Source organism: Bubalus bubalis, chromosome 13 (assembly GCF_019923935.1).
Source record: "Bubalus bubalis isolate 160015118507 breed Murrah chromosome 13, NDDB_SH_1, whole genome shotgun sequence".
In the NCBI taxonomy this organism is placed as follows: domain Eukaryota; kingdom Metazoa; phylum Chordata; class Mammalia; order Artiodactyla; family Bovidae; genus Bubalus; species Bubalus bubalis.
Window position 1 is genome coordinate 15,031,394 of NC_059169.1, and position 18,014 is coordinate 15,049,407.

Genomic DNA, 18,014 nt, shown 5'->3' on the forward strand with positions numbered 1-18,014 from the left:
AAGTTAGCCACTGGAAATACGTGGCAATTGTTTATTCTAATAGGTTGTTTTAAGCTAACTCTGATATTGTTATATGGATGGGTAAGGGGATTAGAAATGGATCCCCACCCTGTGGTTCAGGTTGTTCCAATTCTGTCCAAATAAGCCTTGGCTTTTATTGATCTTAGATGAAAACCTCTGGCAGCATGGGCCCCAAATAAAAGCATTATTGCCTCCCAGGTATGCATACTTCCCTTCACCACACTGCTCATCACTAATTACTTGAGAAGCTAAGCAGGGGGAATCCAGTGTCTGGGATTAGATTTCCTCTCTTTCTTACCTTGAGATTAGTATTATGTCCTTCTCAACTGTGTGATTATTTTAACAATTGGCTTTCCAGACTAGTATTAACATGACTCTCTATTCACAAGAATGTTTAGAATATATATAGCATTAAATACTATTTAAAGCATATGTTCACCTAAAATTTTAAATATATTCTTTATCCATTCATCTGTTAATGGACATTTAGATTTCTTCCATGTCCTGGCTATCATAAATAGTGCAGCTATGAACATTGGGTTCATGTCTCTTTTTGAATTATGGATTTCTCAGGGTACCCGCGTAGTAGGATTTCTGGGTCATCAGTTCAATTCAGTCGCTCAGTCGTGTCTGACTCTTTGCAACCCCTGGAATGCAGCACGCCAGCCCTCTCTGTCCATCACCAACTCTAGGAGTTTACCCAAAATCATGTCATTGAGTGGGTCATGCCATCCAACCATCTCATCCTCTGTCGTCCCCTTCTCCTCCCTCCTTCAATCTTTCCCAGCATCAGGGTCTTTTCAAATGAGTCAGTTCTTTGCATAAGGTGGCCAAAGTATTGGAGTTTCAGCTTCAATATCAGTCCTTCCATGAACACTAAGGAGTGATCTCCTTTAGGATGGACTGTTTGGATCTCCTTGCAGTCCAGGAGACTCTCAAGAGTCTTCTCCAACACCACGGTTCAAAAGCATCGATTCTTCAGTGCTCAGCTTTCTTTATAGTCCAAGTCTCACATTCACACATGACTAATGGAAAACCATAGCCTTAACTAGATGGGCCTTTGTTGACAAAGTAATGTCTCTACTTTTTAATATGCTGTCTAGGTTGGTCATAACGTTCCTTCCAAGAAGTAAACATCTTTTAATTTCATGGCTGCAGTCACCATCTGCAGTGATTTTGGAGCCCCCAAAAATAAAGTCAGCAACTGTTTCCACTGTTTCCCCATCTGTTTTCATGAAGTCATGGGTCTGGATGCCATGATCTTAGTTTTCTGAATGTTGAACTTTAAGCCAACTTTTTCACTCTCCTCTTTTACTTTCATCAAGATGCTCCTTAGTTCTTCTTCACTTTCTGCCATAAGGGTGGTGTCATCTGCATATCTGAGGTTTTTGATATGTTCTCCTGGCAATCTTGATTCCAGCTTGTACTTCCTCCAGCCCAGCATTTCTCATGATGTACTCTGCATAAAAGTTAAATAAGCAGGGTGACAATATACAGCCTTGATGTACTCCTTTTCGTATTTAGAACCAGTCTGTTGTTCCATGTCCAGTTATAACTGTTGCTTCCTGACCTGCATACAGATTTCTCAAGAAGGCAGGTCAGGCAGTCTGGTATTTCCATCTCTTTCAGAATTTTCCACAGTTTGTTGTGATCCACACAGTCAAAGGCTTTGGCATAGTCAGTACAGCAGCAATAGCTATTTTTATGGAACTCTCTTGCTTTTCTGATGATCCAATGGATGTTGACAATTTGATCTCTGGTTCCTCTGCCTTTTCTAAACCAGCTTGAACACCTGGAAGTTCACAATTCACGTGTTGCTAAAGCCTGGCTTGGAGAAATTTGAGCATTACTTTACTAGTGTGTGAGATGAGTGAAATTGTGTTTGGCATTGCTTTCTTTGCGATTGGAATGAAAACTGACCTTTTCCAGTCCTGTGGCCACTGCTGAGTTTTCCAAATTTGCTGGCACATTGAGTGCAGCACTTTCATAGCATCATCTTTTAGGATTTGAAATAGCTCAACTGGAATTCCATCTCCTCCACTAGCTATGTTTGTAGTGATGCTTCTGAAGGCCCACTTGACTTCACATTCTAGAATGTCTGGCTCTAGGTGAGTGATCACACCATCGTGATCATCTGGGTCATGAAGATCTTTTTTGTACAGTCTTTCTGTGTATTCTTGCCACCTCTTCTTAATATCTTCTGCTTCTGTTAGGTCACTACCATTTCTGTCCTTTATTGAGCCCATCTTTGCATGAAATGTTCTCTTGGTATCTCTAATTTTTGAAGAGATCTCTAGTCTTTCCCGTTTTACTGTTTTCCTCTATTTCTTTGACTGATCACTGAGGAAGGCTTTTTTATCTCTCCTTGCTATTCTTTGGAACTCTGCATTCAAGTGGGTATTTCTCCTTTTTTTCGCTTCTCTTCTTTGCACAGTTGTTTGTAAGGCCTCCTCAGACCGCCATTTTGCTTTTTTGCATTTCTTTTTCTTGGGGATGGTCTTGATCCCTGTCTCCTGTACAATGTCACAAACCTCCATCCATAGTTCATCAGGCCCTCTGTCTATCAGATCTAGTCCCTTAAATCTATTTCCCACTTCCACTGTATATTCGTAAGGGATTTGATTTAGGTCATACCTGAATGGTCTAGTGGTTTTCCCTACTTTCTTCAATTTCAGTCTGAATTTGGCAATAAGGAGTTCATGATCTGAGCCATAGTTAGCTTCCAGTCTTGTTTTTGCTGACTGTATAGAGCTTCTCCATCTTTGGCTGCAAAGAATATAATAAATCTTATTTCGGGTTGACCATCTGGTGATGTCCATGTATCTAGTCTTTTCTTGTGTTGTTGGAAGAGGGTGTTTGCTATGATCAGTGTATTCTCTTAGGAAAACTCTATGAGCCCTTGCCCTGCTTTATTCTGTACTCCAAGGCCAAATTTGCCTATTACTCCAGGTGTTTCTTGACTTCCTACTTTTGCATTCCAGTTCCCTATAACGAAAAGGACATCTTTTTTGGGTGTTAGTTCCAAAAGGTCTTTAGGTCTTCATAGAACCATTCAACTTCAGCTTCTTCAGCATTACTGGTTGGGGCATAGACTTGGATTACCATGATATTGAATGGTTTGCCTTGGAAATGAACAGAGATCTTTCTGTCGTTGCTGAGATTGCATCTAAGTACTGCATTTTGGACTCTTCTGTTGACTCTAATAGCTACTCCATTTCTTCTAAGGGATTCTTGCCCACAGTAGTTGATATGATCGTCATCTGAGTTAAATTCACCCATTCCAGTCCATTATAGTTTGCTTATTCCTAAAATGTCGATGTTCACTCTTTCCATTCATTCTCCAGGGGATCTTGCCAACCTAAGGACTGAACCCAGGTCTCCTGCATTGCAGGCTGATGCTTTATTCTGAACTGAGCCCCCAAGCACTTAGTGAGAGATTAGGTACTTGTTTAGATTTACTATCTCATGTCAAAATATAATCTGTAGTTTCTTGCAATTCAGTTATTTAAGAGATTGTCCACTTGCAACTTAACATTGTCTTTTCAAACTTTTTAAAGCTACTTGGGCATAGAAGTAGCTACTTGGTTCAGGATTGGGAACATGTGTACACCTGTGGCAGATGCATGTTGATGTATGGCAAAACTAATACAATATTGTAAAGTAAAAAAATAAATAAATAATAATAAATAAATAAAATAAATTTTTAGTAATTTTTATTACAGTATAGTTGCTTTCCAATGTTTAGTTAGTTTCTTCTGTACATCAGAGTGAGCCAATTATATATAAATATCCTCTCTTTTTTGGATTTCCTTCCTATCTAGGTCACCAGAGAGCTTTGAGTAGAGCTCCTTGTGCTATACAGTAGGTTCTTAAGAAGCTACTTTACATGGAAATAAATTTCCTTGTAAATTACAAGGAAGTGGTAAATCATTTCTCTTGTTCCCTGCTAACTCACATGCTGATACCAAAGCATACCTCAGTTTTAGCTTATGGAACATATTGTAAATTGTGAGATTTGAAATGCAGACAAAGGAAGATCAACTACTTTTTATAATTATCTTTCTTGTGAGTTTTTATTAGAACTTGTAATTGACTTAGGAAAGCCTAGACTGAAACTGTAGGTTACACATGATTTTTTTTTTCCCCCTCTGTGTTGTTTCTTTTAGTGAGATGAAAACAGTGATTTTTATATTTTTCTTTACAAATGTATTTTGTGAAAGCATTAAACTTGTACAGAATTTACTTTATATATATATATATATATGTTCATATATGTTTTTATTCTATATTCTGTATATGTAAATCTCTATACAAATTTTATTTATAGAATAAAATACACAGTATCTTTACAAACTGCCTACCATGCTTTAGCATCATTGAGGATAAGGCAGAGATCTTGTGCTGAGTGATGTTTCTTTATTTCAGGGTTAACTGTGTCTACTGTCCTTTTTGGCATCACAAGGTCTCTGTTGATATTCTACATCTTTGTTAATTCTTCACAAACTTTGCACAACAAAATATTGGAGTCCATTTTGAGAGCTCCCATATTGTTCTTCAATAGCAATCCAATAGGTAAGTCAGACACCAAATTTCTCAGTGAATATGTTTCATTAACATATTTAGTGCCTAATTACATTTTCGTATTTGAAAATGGAAGAGATGCTCGGAAGAAAATCACTGTGTGTGTTTATTCATTTTATACAAAAAGTTTCACTGATAATTTTTCCTATCAGAGAAAATCTGAATATAGGAGCCTGTAACCTTTTATTCCAATTTATGTGTCTATAAAGATAAATGAATGTTTACTTTGCAGGATGGTTTAGGAGTCCATTTATTGTGTGGAATATGAAACACCCAGCACATGATGCAAATGTGTTGATATGTTTTTGATAGCTATTGAAACGTTGGCTGTGTTACATAGTGTTAAGCTAACTGGATAGGACCTTGTTCCAGGAACATCTCTACAGAAGACAGGCTGTGTGTTTCTTTCTTTCATTGCCCATCCATATCTGGGACCACAGAGCTCTGGCATGTGCTCATATTTTGAGTTTTATCTAAATGGTAATGGAAAATTAATTAAAATACAGTATCAGTGAAATGTATACATCCTCTTCAATAAAATCAGGCCTTTAGTTTTACAATGGACTTTTAATTACATTTAAGAGGTTGTGGTACATAGCAGGTGGATCTTCAGTATTAGTAAGAGTGTCCCCAAAGTTTTCCCAGTGGCTGCTTCCTTCATCCTGAGGCCTTTGACCTGTCTTACTTTGGAAGATAGCCTCCTGACCTGGGTTCCTGAGAAGAGTTAGTGCATCAGCATACATGCCCATTCTGTTCAGTTGGTTAGACTTGTGCTGTGGCCCAGGGTGGCTTTGTTTTTGCAGGTGATGATTGACAGGACCTGTCGAGTCAGGGATGTGACTGAAGGGAGGACAGGAGTAGCCTTGGCCTGGCCATCAATTAGCTGTGTGATCAAGGCCAAAGTAGGTAGATATTACTGGGCAGGCAAATCTCAAGGCAGGATGTTGTCATGGTTAAAAGTATGGACTCTAGAACCAACTTCCTGGGTTTAGTCCTTGTGCTAGTTACTAATAGTAATAGCCAGTCTTAATTATGTTAATACTTATGTGCTAGTTATTTAATTTCTCTGTGTCTTGATTTTCTTACCTGTAAAATGAGAATACTATTCACACACTTAGCAATATCTTGATGTTGTGGGCATTAAGCAGGTTAATGCATTATCACACAGCACATGGTCAGTGCCTAATGAACCTTAGTGAGGATGACCACATGGTGTCTGGGAACTTTCTCAATGGAAATAACCACTGCCCTTCCTGTTTCACAAGACTGTTGCAAGGATTAAATAAGACTGTTTAAATTATGTAAAGTTTAAAAATAAAATAAAATTAAAAAAATAAAAGACTGTTTAGGGCAGCACCTTGTACAGATTTATTCAACACATGTTGTTTAGTGCAGGCGCAGCGTGGAGCACAGGATGGCAAACTGCAAAGGCTCACACTCTTCATCTTATTATGAAGCTGGAGTGAGGAAGTGATTGGAAGAGTCTGTGCTGTTATGGCTGTGATTTGCTCTACTTCACCTGTTAATGTGAAAACTATAGTAGTAAATTTGGGAGCATAAAGTGAGACTGCATTTCTGTTAAGACAGCCTCTGAGCTTGTGACCACAGTTGACCAGGCTGTTTATGACCTGTAGGCCTCTCCAGATGCTGATTTATTTATTATTCAAGGATTTGGAGCCATGTTTAAATGTTCAAGGTCACTAACCCTGGAGCAGTGGGCATACCAGTGTATCTTTCCTCTCCCTCCTGTATCTATTATCAGAACTTCATTCCTTCAGGAAAATAGAAGCCCAAATAAGTACTGCAAAGATAGGTCCAAAGATTTGGGGGCATCAATTATTTACTCTTTTAGTGGTATATTAAATTGAACTCTTCCCTGTCTTTAATCTCAAAAGTAGAATTTGTAATAGATAATTTATGGTGGACTTTGTTTCTGGTATGCGATGTCATGAAGAGAGAACCACATATAGCAGTGTTACTGTTACTGAGTTCAAGTTCACTCTCCTCACCTTACAAAAGGACCACAGAAGAGGTATTGAGGCAAGGAATAGCAACTTTATTTGGAAAGTTGGCAGACTGAGAAGAAGGCAGACTACTGTCTCAAAATAACCATATTATTGGCGTCTGGGTGCCTTTTTTTTGTTTTTTGAAAAAAGAAGGAAAGGAGGTGAGGAAGTAAAGTCAAAAGGCCATTAATCTTACAAAACAGGAGGGTATTTATTAATGTCTTCTTTTCTGCAGACCATCCACAGGTGCTGAGGGTCAGAAAGTCTCCCTGTAAGCTGAAAAAAAAACGACTTTAGTTTAACATTCAGGCAGAGGGGCAGGGTTCCCTGACAAAAACAATGAATAGCAAAGGCTAAAGTCAAAGAAATAGATCCAACATGGAGTCAAAATTAGTTCTTCCCTATAACAGTTCTTTTAATGGGCACCTCTGCTATCTGTGGCCAGTATCCTGTGCTTTCTCATCCTGAGTCTCCTCAGGATGCCACTCTTGCACGAATGGCTGCAGGGTCCTGATGGCTGCAGCATCCTTTGTTTACTGATATGGTGGATGGCATTTTTAGTTCACACCAGGTATTTACTAGAAATTAGTTATCATCTAATCCTATAGCCTTCAGTATAGACTGTTGTTGTGGATTCTGAGAAGGGAAATAAAATCAATGATAAGTAATCCTTAGTCACTTAGTAATATTTGTGTTTTACTGCCTACATACCTCTGATCTTTGTAGATGCTTCTTCATAAGTCTGTACTAGTCACACTTGGTACATGTCTGAAAATTATGACTTATCCCAGTAGTAAACTCATAACTTGGAAATGGTCAGAATCCACAGTTTCCCAAAATGTGAGGTGCTGTGAGCAATCTGGATGGAAAAAAGTACAGAGGGGTTATAATTATGTTTATTTAAAGAGTATCACTTGGCAATATTAATCTTGATAACTAAAGCAAAATTAGTGTAACAATTAGGATTAACTTAGATATTTTGCAACTGTTTATTTACCAGTTTAGCACTTGGAATGAGTCTTAGATGGGATGGATCTAAAAGGAGGGAGCATTCTAAATCCACCAACCCTTCTTGATACAATGACAATATTCCCACATTCTTTTAAAAATCTTGACTCTATTTCAACTGCCCAGACACTGCCATTTGGTGATATTTTTATTTCTCTTTAGATATCATCCTATTGTCTCTTTCATTTTACCACTGACATCAGCTTTTTTCATTTGAATTTGTAATATATTTGTTGTTTAATTGCTAAATCATGTCCAACTCTTTTGTGGTCCCATGGACTATAGCCTGCCAGGCTCCTCTGTCCATGGAATTTTCCAGGCAAGAATACTGGAGTGAATGCCGCTTCCTTCTCCAGGGGATCATCCCCACCCAGGGATTGAGCCCATGTCTCTTGTGTCTCCTGCAGTGGAAGGTCCATTTTTTTACCACTGAGCCATGATGGGAAGGCCAATATATTAAATATTTAATACATTTACTTCTTTTAGATTTATTTATTTATTTTTAGTTGCATTGGGTCCTTGTTGCTACGCATGGGTTTTCTCCAGTTATGACAAGCAGGGGCTCCCCTTCATTGCAGAGCTTGGGCTTCTCATGTGGTGGCCTCTCTTCTTGAGGAGCTCAGGCTCTAGGTGCAGGGGCTTCAGTAGTTGTGGAACATAGGCTTAGTTACTCTGTGGCATGTGGGATCTTCCTGGACCAGGGATCGAACTTGTGTCCCCTGCACTAGGGACACTGTATCACAGGAAAGTTCCTAAATATATACACTTCAAAAATATGTTTTGATTTGTTTATAAATTGTTTCTCTGAAAGCTCCTATCAGGGAAATGAGTAATATCTTTTTTTTATTAATTAATTTATTTGTTTTATTTTACAATATTGTATTGGTTTTGCCATACATTGACTTGAATCCACCATGAGTGTACATGTGTTCCCCATTCTGAACCCACCTCCCACTTCCCTTCCCATCCCATCCCTCTGGGTCCTCCCAGTGCACCAGCCCGGAGCACCCTGTATCATGCATCAAACCTGGACTGGCAATTCATTTCACATATGATATTTTACATGTTTCAATGCCATTCTCCCATATCATCCTGCCCTCGTCCTCTCCCACAGAGTCCAAAAGACTGTTCAATACATCTGTGTCTCTTTTGCTGTCTCTCATACAGGGTTATCGTTACCTTCTTTCTAAATTCCATATATATGCATTCAGTTCAGTTCAGTCACTCAGTCATGCCCGACTCTTTGCGACCTCATGAATCACAGCACGCCAGGCCTCCCTATCCATCACCAACTCCCAGAGTTCACTCAAACTCATGTCCATCGAGTTGGTGTTGCCATCCAGCCATCTCATCCTCTGTCGTCCCCTTCTCCTGCCCCCAGTCCCTCCCAGCATTAGAGTCTTTTCCAATGAGTCAACTCTTCGCATGAGGTGGCCAAAGTATTGGAGTTTCAGCTTTAGCATCAGTCCTTCCAATGAACACCCAGGACTGATCTTGCAGTCCAAGGGACTCTCAAGAGTCTTCTCCAACACCACAGTTCAAAAGCATCAATTCTTCGGTGGTCAGCTTTCTTCACAGTCCAAATCTCACATCCATACATGACCACTGAAAAAACCATACCCTTGACTAGATGGACCTTTGTTGGCAAAGTAATGTCTCTGCTTTTGAACATGCTATCTAGGTTGGTCATAACTTTTCTTCCAAGGAGTAAGCGTCTTTTAGTTTCATGGCTGCAGTCACCATCTGCAGTGATTTTGGAGCCCCCAAAAATAAAGTCTGACACTGTTTAGTATACTGTATTGGTGTTTTTCTTAAATGAGTAATATCTTATATCCTATTCTTGTAGGAAGAATTTTAAATCGTTTCTCCAAAGACATTGGGCATATGGATGACTTGCTGCCTTTGATATTTCAAGATTTTCTCCAGGTAATGCACCAGTCCTGTCAGAGTTCTCCCAGGGAGTAGCAGAGTGCCTGTTCCTCAAGGCCTTTTCACAGTGACTTAGGGTGGGCCTCTCAGCCTGGTGATGTATCCTATTACCTTCAGCAAAGGTCATGTTTTGTAAGAGAAAGGTGCGGCTATGATTGGGAGGCTGAGTTAACATGAGTAACACCTGGTCATGAGTGGCTCCACAGTCACATCAAGGTTGGTCTGAAGCAGCAACAGGTTGGTTAAGTGGTTCTCCCTCTGCATTCCAGATGTCTGGCTTGGATTCCCTTTACTGTGAGCACATTTCATAACAGAAACAGTCACCTCTCATGGAAAGATAGACTAGATGAGCTAAATTATGTATCGTATTACCACAGAAGCCAAGTATTTATTGCACCATTTTTTTTTTGACAGGGTCAAATGTGGTCACTTAGAAAGAAAAGATTAGTAATAATAAGGTGAAAATAATACTTGATCAGGGACAATAAAGGGCAGTTATTGATAGAAAGAGTTTAATCTGGTAATTTGATTATAGGATCAAAGTTATCTCAGAAAATGTCTTGTTTTTGTAGGCAGTTTTTCTTTTCACACGTTGAATGCTCTGTTTTAATGTATCTTAAAAAAAAAAAAAAAGGCAGAAATAACCATGGAAATGCTTCTATCCGGCCTTTGTTTTGTCTGTGAACTTGAGGTTCTAAGGAATGATGCTGGGTCATCTCAGCTCTTGTTTCCTCATTCAGTATCATTGCTCACCTGGGGTGTTTTCTCTGTTATTCCTGTCTGCTTTTCAGTGATTCAAGCTATGTTACTTTCTAAGTGTTTATTTTGTAAATGAAATGCATTTATCGAAAGCTGCACACAGAAATGCAGCAATGAATATCTGAATGCAAACAGCACAGCCTGTGGGCAAAGGCTTCCACTATTTACAATTAAAACTAAGCTGAGACTCAGAGGCAGAGGACTTTTACTGCACAGATATATGTGCTTTTTTTTTTTTTTCTTTTCTTTTCTGGAAACTTATTTTATAAAGGTGTCCTCTTGGGTTTAGCTACATTACTTATCCCCAGAAGCAGTCTTTCAGTAAAGCAGTATCACATCTTGACAGTGATTGTTAATTACTTTGAAAAGATTTTGTGAAAGCTTCTGTTCCTTTGCTACTATAAACTAGGCCAAGGTTGGGTTTCCAAAGCTGGCTGGCCTGCTGTGTGCTTGGCACATGGTTAATGCCCTTATAATCAGAATCCATCACATATTTTTGCATGACCTAAAGAGGGACAGGGGCAGATGCTATCTGATTTCAGGATCAACATTCTTAGTCATGTGAGGAGAGAAAATGTCAGTCTCACTGATTTCCAGTCCCAGCTCTTCCACTTGTAGTTCAACTATCTTGAAGTCCAGGTCCTCCAGGTGGAGGCATCCTAAAGGTCATTAGAAGTTAGAGTCTGGTATTTGAGGGAGAGACCTGGGATGGCAGTTGTGTATTCTTCACTGAGAAGGTAGTAGTTGCATCTGTGACGATGGATAAGATTGCCCAGAGAGAGTGAGTCATGTTTCGAGACCAAGATCAGAACCTTTTGGAAGCCTTGATATTTACAGAGAAAGCTGAGAGAGGAGGCAAGCAGAGGAGACACACAGTGAACAGCAAGGAAAGAGAGGAGGAGACAAGGTGCAGACCTGAGAAAGGACAGGTTTGCTCAATGCAAATGAGGTGAGCCCACAGAGATCTGTTGGTTGATTTGGAATCAGGAGGTGTCGGTGACCCAAGAAGCAGGTTCCAGATGTGAGGAGGCCAGAGTGCAAAGGGCTGCAAATCCAGGAGGTGCAGAGGGACTTGAGGTGAAGACAGGCTACTCCTGGAAGGAGTTTGAATGAAGCGGGAGAGAGGCCCATCTGGAATGTAGGGTCTGAGGAGGTGTTGCTGGCTGTTTGGGTTTGTAGTTTGAGTTGGGGGTATGTGTAAGGTGGTGGGTGGTATTCTCTCTTTCTCTCCTTCCATTCAACAAATAGGAATTAAAGTTGAGACCCTGAGATACAGGGGTGAGCGGGCACAAAGCCCTCTTCCAGGTCCCCCAGGGGAGGGAAAAAAAGTGAAAGTCACTCATTCATGTCCAACTCTTTGTGACCCCATGAACTATACAGTCCTTGGAATTCTCCAGGCCAGAATACTGGAGTGGGCAGCCTATCCCTTCTCCAGGGGATCTTCCTTACCTAGGAATCAAACTGGGGTCTCCTGCATTGAAGGCAGATTCTTTACCAACTGAGCTACAAGGAAAGCCCAAGAATACTGGAATGGATAGCTTATCCCTTCTCCAGGGGATCTTCCCTACCCAAGAATCAAACTGGGGTCTCCTGCATTGCAGGCAGATTCTTTACCAACTGAGCTATCAGGGAAACCCAGGGAAAGGAACCACATAGAAACTCACCTCTTGCTGCCTTTGGAATCTGAATTGTGCAAGTACGTTGGAGGAAGCCCTGAAAGGCAAACTGGATGTAGGAGCTGGAGCAGTTAGGGAGTCTGGTCTAGGAAGTGGGTGGAGTTTCTATGAAGTGACCTTTCATCCCAGAGGAAAGGAAAATGCTCCTGTGGGTGGTGGAACAGGAGGTGCTGCCGGAAGCTCAGTTCCTATGTGGGAAGCAGTCTTTTCTCTCTGTCACTATTGACAGTGGGGTCAGGAAGGGGCTTGTTCAGCTTTTTTGAAGGGGCTGTTTCAAAGGATGCAGTTAGTGTCAAGTGGGTTGGAACTCATTCCTGATGATTCTGATTAGCCTTGGTATATTTTATAAACCTTGGAAAATACTTGATTATTTTCATGTTTATTACATCTAAAGGGTTTATTCCATATACTTTTCCTTATCTAATTCCTTCTCATTCTCTTAAATGAAATCTCAGGTAATTTGTTTAATATTTTGTAGTAGTGATGGCAAGTGTGAAAACCCTGGATTCTGACTAGTGCATCCACACTTCAGGACAGTCCATCCCCTCAAGTGATGTCATTCAGAGACGACATCCCAAAAGAGGGGTGATCATGAGTTTGTACACCACTGTGTACCCTGACTCTTATAACAACAGATGTCTTGCCTGTTCAGTCACATTATAGTTATTGACAAAGGGAGCTGTTCACAATTCCAAAGGAAGAAGAAAGGTAGCATTGAAAAAAAAAATCCAATTTGTATAGTGTGCTTGGTGGCTCAGATGGTAAAGAATCCACCTGCAATGCAGGAGACCTGGATTTGATCCCTGGGTTGGGAAGATCCTCTGGAGGAGGGCATGGCAACCCACTCCAGTATTCTTGCCTGGAGAATCCCCATGGACAGAGGAGCCTGGTGGGCTACAGTCCCTTGGGTTGCAAAGAGTCAGACATGATTGAGCGACTAAGCACAGAACCTGATAATCATTTACGATGTCAACAGTTTCAGAGTGCCCTGGAATGAGGAGGCCTGCAGTTTCCCTTTTGAAGTTTGAGTCCTGGATCACCCTCTTACCATCTCTGCCGCACAAAAATAACACCTCCTCTCTGTAAAACAGGGAAAATAATACCAACTTTATAAGGTTTATTGGGAAGACAAAATGAAGTTGTTTTAATAAAATTCTTAGCACAAAAGCTAAGTGCATCTTGAGCACTAAATCAGATCAACTTAGTTCAGTTGCTCCGTCATGTCCAACTCTTTGCAACCCCATGAACTGTAGCATGCCAGGCTTCCCTGTCCATCATCAACCCCCAGAGCTTGCTGAAACTTATGTCCATCAAGTCAGTGATGCCATCTAACCATCTCTTCCTCTGTAGTCCCCTTCTATTCCCACCTTTAATCTTCCCCAGCATCAGGGTCTTTTCCATTGAGTCAGTTTTTCACATCAGGTGGCCAAAGGATTGGAGTTTCAGCTTTAGCATCAGTCCTTCCAATGAATATTCAGGACAGATTTCCTTTAGCATGGACTGCTTGGATCTCTTTACTGTCCAAGGGACTCTCAAGAGTCTTCTCCAACACCGCAGTTCAAAAGCATCAATTCTCCAGGCACTCAGCTTTCTTTATAGACCAACTCTCACATTCATACATGACTACTGGAAAAACCATAGTTTTGACCTTTGTAGGCAAAATGATGTCTCTGCTTTTTAATATGCTGTCTATGTGGGTCCTAGCTTTTCTTCCAAGAAGCAAGCGACTTTTAATTTCATGGATACAGTCACCATCTCCAGTGATTTTGGAGCCCAAGAAAATAAAATCTCCATTGTTTCCCCATATATTTGCCAGGAAGTGATGGGATCAAATGCATGATCTTAGACATCTGAATGTTGAGTTTTAAGCCAACTTTTTCACTCTCCTTTTTAACTTTCATCAAGAGGCTCTTTAGTTCTTCTTCACTTTCTGCCATAAGTCAAGGCTATATATTATCACCCTGCTTATTTAAATTATATGCAGAGTACATCATGCAAAATGCCAAGATGGATGAAGCTCAAGCTGATATCAAGATTGCTGGGAGAAATATCAATAATCTCAGATATGCAGGTGTGCACTAAATAATGCATCGTTATTTTCAAACACTAAATGTATTTTTAAGTAGGAGAAATAGTCTGCTAAAGGCATGATGTTGAATTAAAATTATTGTGACACAGTTTTCAGGCTCATAAATATTACCTCATGAGTTTGCATTACATAGATTCTAGGCTTTGCAATCCTTGAAGACTTAAATGGACACTTTCCCATGTAGAATCACAGAATAAAAATCAACCATTCTCAAAATAGACCATTGAGCACAAAATAGTTCAAATTAATATAATTTTCATACAGTTCGCCAAAGTGCCAGATAACACTGGGAAATACTAGAGATCTCTTCAAATAATTAGAGATACCAAGGGAACAGTTCATGCAAAGATGGGGATAATAAAGTACAGAATGGCAAGGACCTAACAGAAGCAGAAGATATTAAGAAGAGGTGGCAAGAATACACAGAAGAACTACACAAAAAAGATCTTCATGACTCAGACAACCATAACAGTGTGTTCACTCACCTAGAGGCAAACATTCTGGAGTGTGAAGTCAAGTTGGTCTTAAGAAGCATTACTACATACAAAGCTAGTGAAGGTGATGGAATTCCTGCTGAGATATTTCAAGTCCTAAAAGGTGATGCTGTGAAAGTGCTGCACTCAATATGCCAGCAAACTTGGAAAACTCAGCAATGGCTACAGGACTGGAAAAGGTCACCTTACATTCAAATCCCAAAGAAGGGCAATGCCAAATTGAATGTTCAAACTACAATGCAGTTGCACTCATTTCACTTGCCAGCAAGGTAAAGCTCAAAATTCTTCAAGCTAGGCTTCACCAGTACGTGAACGAGAACGTCCAGATGTACAAGATTTAGAAAAGGCAGTGGAACCAGAGATTAAATTGCCAACAACTGTTGAATCATAGGAAAAGCAAGGGAATTACAGAAAAACATCTACTTCTTTATTGACTACACTAAAGCATTTGACTGTGGATCACAACAAAGTGTGGAAAAATTCTTAAAGAGATGGGAATACCAGACCACTTTACCTGCCTTCTGAGAAATCTGTATGCAGGTCAAGAAGCAACAGTTAGAAGCAGACATGAAACAACAGACTGGTTCAAAACTGGGAAAGGTGTATGTCAAAGCTGTATAATGTCACCCTGCTTATTTAAATTATATGCAGAGTACATCATGTGAAATGCTGGGCTGGATGAATCACAAGCTGGAATCAAGGTTGCCGGAAGAAGTATCAACAGCCTCAGATATCCAGATGATACCACATAATGGCAGAAAGCAAAGAGGAACTAAAGAGCCTCTTGATGAAGTTGAAAGAAGAGAATGAAAAAGCTGGCTTAAAACTCAACATTCAAAAAACTAAGATCATGGCATTTGGTCCCATCACTTCATGGCAAATAGATGGGGTAAAAGTGGTTACAGTGACAGGTTTTATTTTCTTGGGTTGCAAAATCACTTGTGGCTCCTCACCCACAACATACATTTTGAAATAACATTGGCTCAAGGTGTTTTCCTGGGCCATAAAATGATTGACATGAATCTTGAAGAAAGGCAGGTTTCCAAGCAAAGACATAGTCTCATTGACATAGCTTAAGAGAATATTTGCATGAGTAAAACATACTGGTTTGTCAAGTCTGTTCTGAGTCTTAGGCAGAACTGAGTTGAAGACAGAGCCCAGGGTAAATACATAGTTCATTATCATAGCTTAAGAAAAGCATTTCCATAAGAAAAATGCATTGGTTAGCTCAAGGTTTGAGTAAAGTTCTGGTGGAGCTAGGTGTCTTAGTGGCAACACAGAACTTTAAAAGAAACCTCCTTTTAATTTTGTATAGAGAAGGAAAAAAAATCTGACACTTGTAGTTTGTTTCCTCCTGCCCCTTAAGAGAAAGATAAAAAAATGTCGGACACTTAGCAGCCTATTTCCTCCCTTTGGAGACCCCTAGCCTTCCTGCCTGTTACCCTCTCATGTTTACCTTTTTTGGCTCTTATGATTTATGTTTTTGTATCCTAAGAAGTCTTTATCTTTAGAAGCATGAAGATATTTTCCTGTTGTTCTAGTTTTTTTTTTTTTTAGAAACTGATACATTTTGCATTAATTTTTACATATCAAAGTGTATTTAGTTGTGAGGTTTATTTTTCCCAGTTATTCTAGCCAAGTTTGTTAACGACTTTTATACACTGAATTGGCACCTTGATTTAAAATCATTTGACTATATGTGAGGAAGTCTGTGTCTGGATCTTTGTTTTGTTCCACCAATCTTTTTGGTTCAATTTATTCCTGAATGAATTTAATGAGTTCAGTTCAAGTAAGTTCAGTTCAGTCTCTCAGTCATGTCCGACTCTTTGTGATCCCATGGGCTGAAGCATTCCATGGTTCCCCGTCCCTAATCAACTCCCAGAGCTTGCTTAAACTCATATCCTTTGAATCAGTGATGCCATCCAACCATCTCATTCTCTGTAGTCCCCTTCTCCTCCTGCTGTCAATCTTTCCCAGCATCAGGGTCTTTTCAAACGAGTCAGTTCTTCACATCAGGTGGCCAAAGCATTGAAGTTTCAGCTTCAACATCAGTCCTTCCAATGAGTATTCAGGACTGATTTCCTTTAGGGTTGACTGATTTGATCTCCTTGCTGTCCAAGGGACTCTGAAGAGTCTTCTCCAATACCAGAGTTCAAAAGCATCCATTTGAATGCAAAGAAAAAATACCATTTTCAAATGCTCTTTGCTAGTATATAAAAAGCAATTGATTTATTTGAGAATTCACTTTGCATTTCCTGGAGTTGGTGGTGTTTTCTAAAATTCTATAGGATTTTGTACATATACAATCATGTCAGCTACTTGTCTGTTGTTAACAAGAATGTAAGTAATTTGGAAGCTAGAGGCAAACAGATCATATATTCAAACTCTGCTTTTGAGAGTGTTATAGTCACGTGTTCTGGGAAACAAACTCACTCAGAAGGACAATGCAGATAGTGGAGTGCAGTTTATTACACCAGCGGGCCTGTTGCAGGAAGGGGACCCCTTCCAGGGCCCGAAACTGGGCTCTTGTCTAACACTCGGAAATGAATTATCCAAGGAGACACATGTGCTGACAGAGCAAGAGATTTTACTGGGAAAGGGCACCGAGGTGGAGAGCAGTAGGGTAAGGGAACCCAGGAGAACTGCTCTGCAGCGTGGCTCACAATGTCGGGTTTTATGGTGATGGAATTAGTTTCCGGGTGGTCTTTGACCAATCATTCTAATTCAGAGTCTTTCCTGGTGGTGCACACAGTGCTTAGCCAAGATGGATGCCAGCGAGAGGGATTCTGGGAAGTGGACAGACATGCGGTGTCTCCTTTAGACCTTTCCCGAGCTCTTCTGGTTGGTGGTGGCTTATTAGTTCTGTATTCCTTATCAGGATCTCCTGTCATAAAACAACTCATGCAAATGGTTACTATGGTACCTAGCCAGGGTGGGCAGTTTCAATCAGTGTGCTTCCCCTAACAACTCCCCTCTGAAAGACTTCATACTCAAGATATTTCTTGGGAATTGGGGCGGAGGTCTCTTTCTTCTGTAACTTCTTCCTCCTGTGCATGGAGGTAGTCCTGCCTAGCAGAACAGAAGTCTCTCTCTCTACCTGATTTAAGTTGGGGTTTTCCACATCTGAAACCAGCTTCCACCCTTGTAGTAACAGCAATTTAGTTTGAAACTGTTGGCCTCTCTCAGAGATGAAATAGACAAGGGCTTACAAGAGACCTAACAGGATGGTCATCTCTGGTCCCCGGAAACAGAAGGCAACATTTGGGGTGAGGGTTGCAGCGTTTGTGACCCTTTTTGATTGGTTGGTGGTGAGGCAACAGAGCTGTGCTCCAGGAATCTTGTGTTCAGTCTGAAGTTACCATCCTCCACCTGGTTTGGGGGCTCAAAGACATTGTTATGCATATTTCTTTGAGTAGGAACCAGGACTCTGTCTGGAGGCTGTACCAACCTT

General features: G+C 40.3%; 2 protein-coding genes across 2 annotated transcripts in view; both read left to right on the plus strand.

Annotated features, from left to right (window-relative positions):
- Window positions 1-18,014, plus strand: part of LOC123328868 (ATP-binding cassette sub-family C member 4) — a gene marked incomplete in the record, with an annotated part of 1,148,417 nt that overhangs the window by 284,748 nt on the left and 845,655 nt on the right.
- Window positions 3,307-18,014, plus strand: part of LOC123464824 (ATP-binding cassette sub-family C member 4-like) — a 113,079-nt gene continuing 98,371 nt past the window's right edge. The window contains exons 1-3 of the mRNA XM_045162440.1: window positions 3,307-3,462; window positions 4,447-4,593; window positions 9,463-9,542. Coding sequence (XP_045018375.1) covers window positions 3,417-3,462; window positions 4,447-4,593; window positions 9,463-9,542 — 273 coding nt within the window. The 5' untranslated portion in view covers window positions 3,307-3,416. The remainder of the gene's footprint in view (window positions 3,463-4,446; window positions 4,594-9,462; window positions 9,543-18,014) is intronic.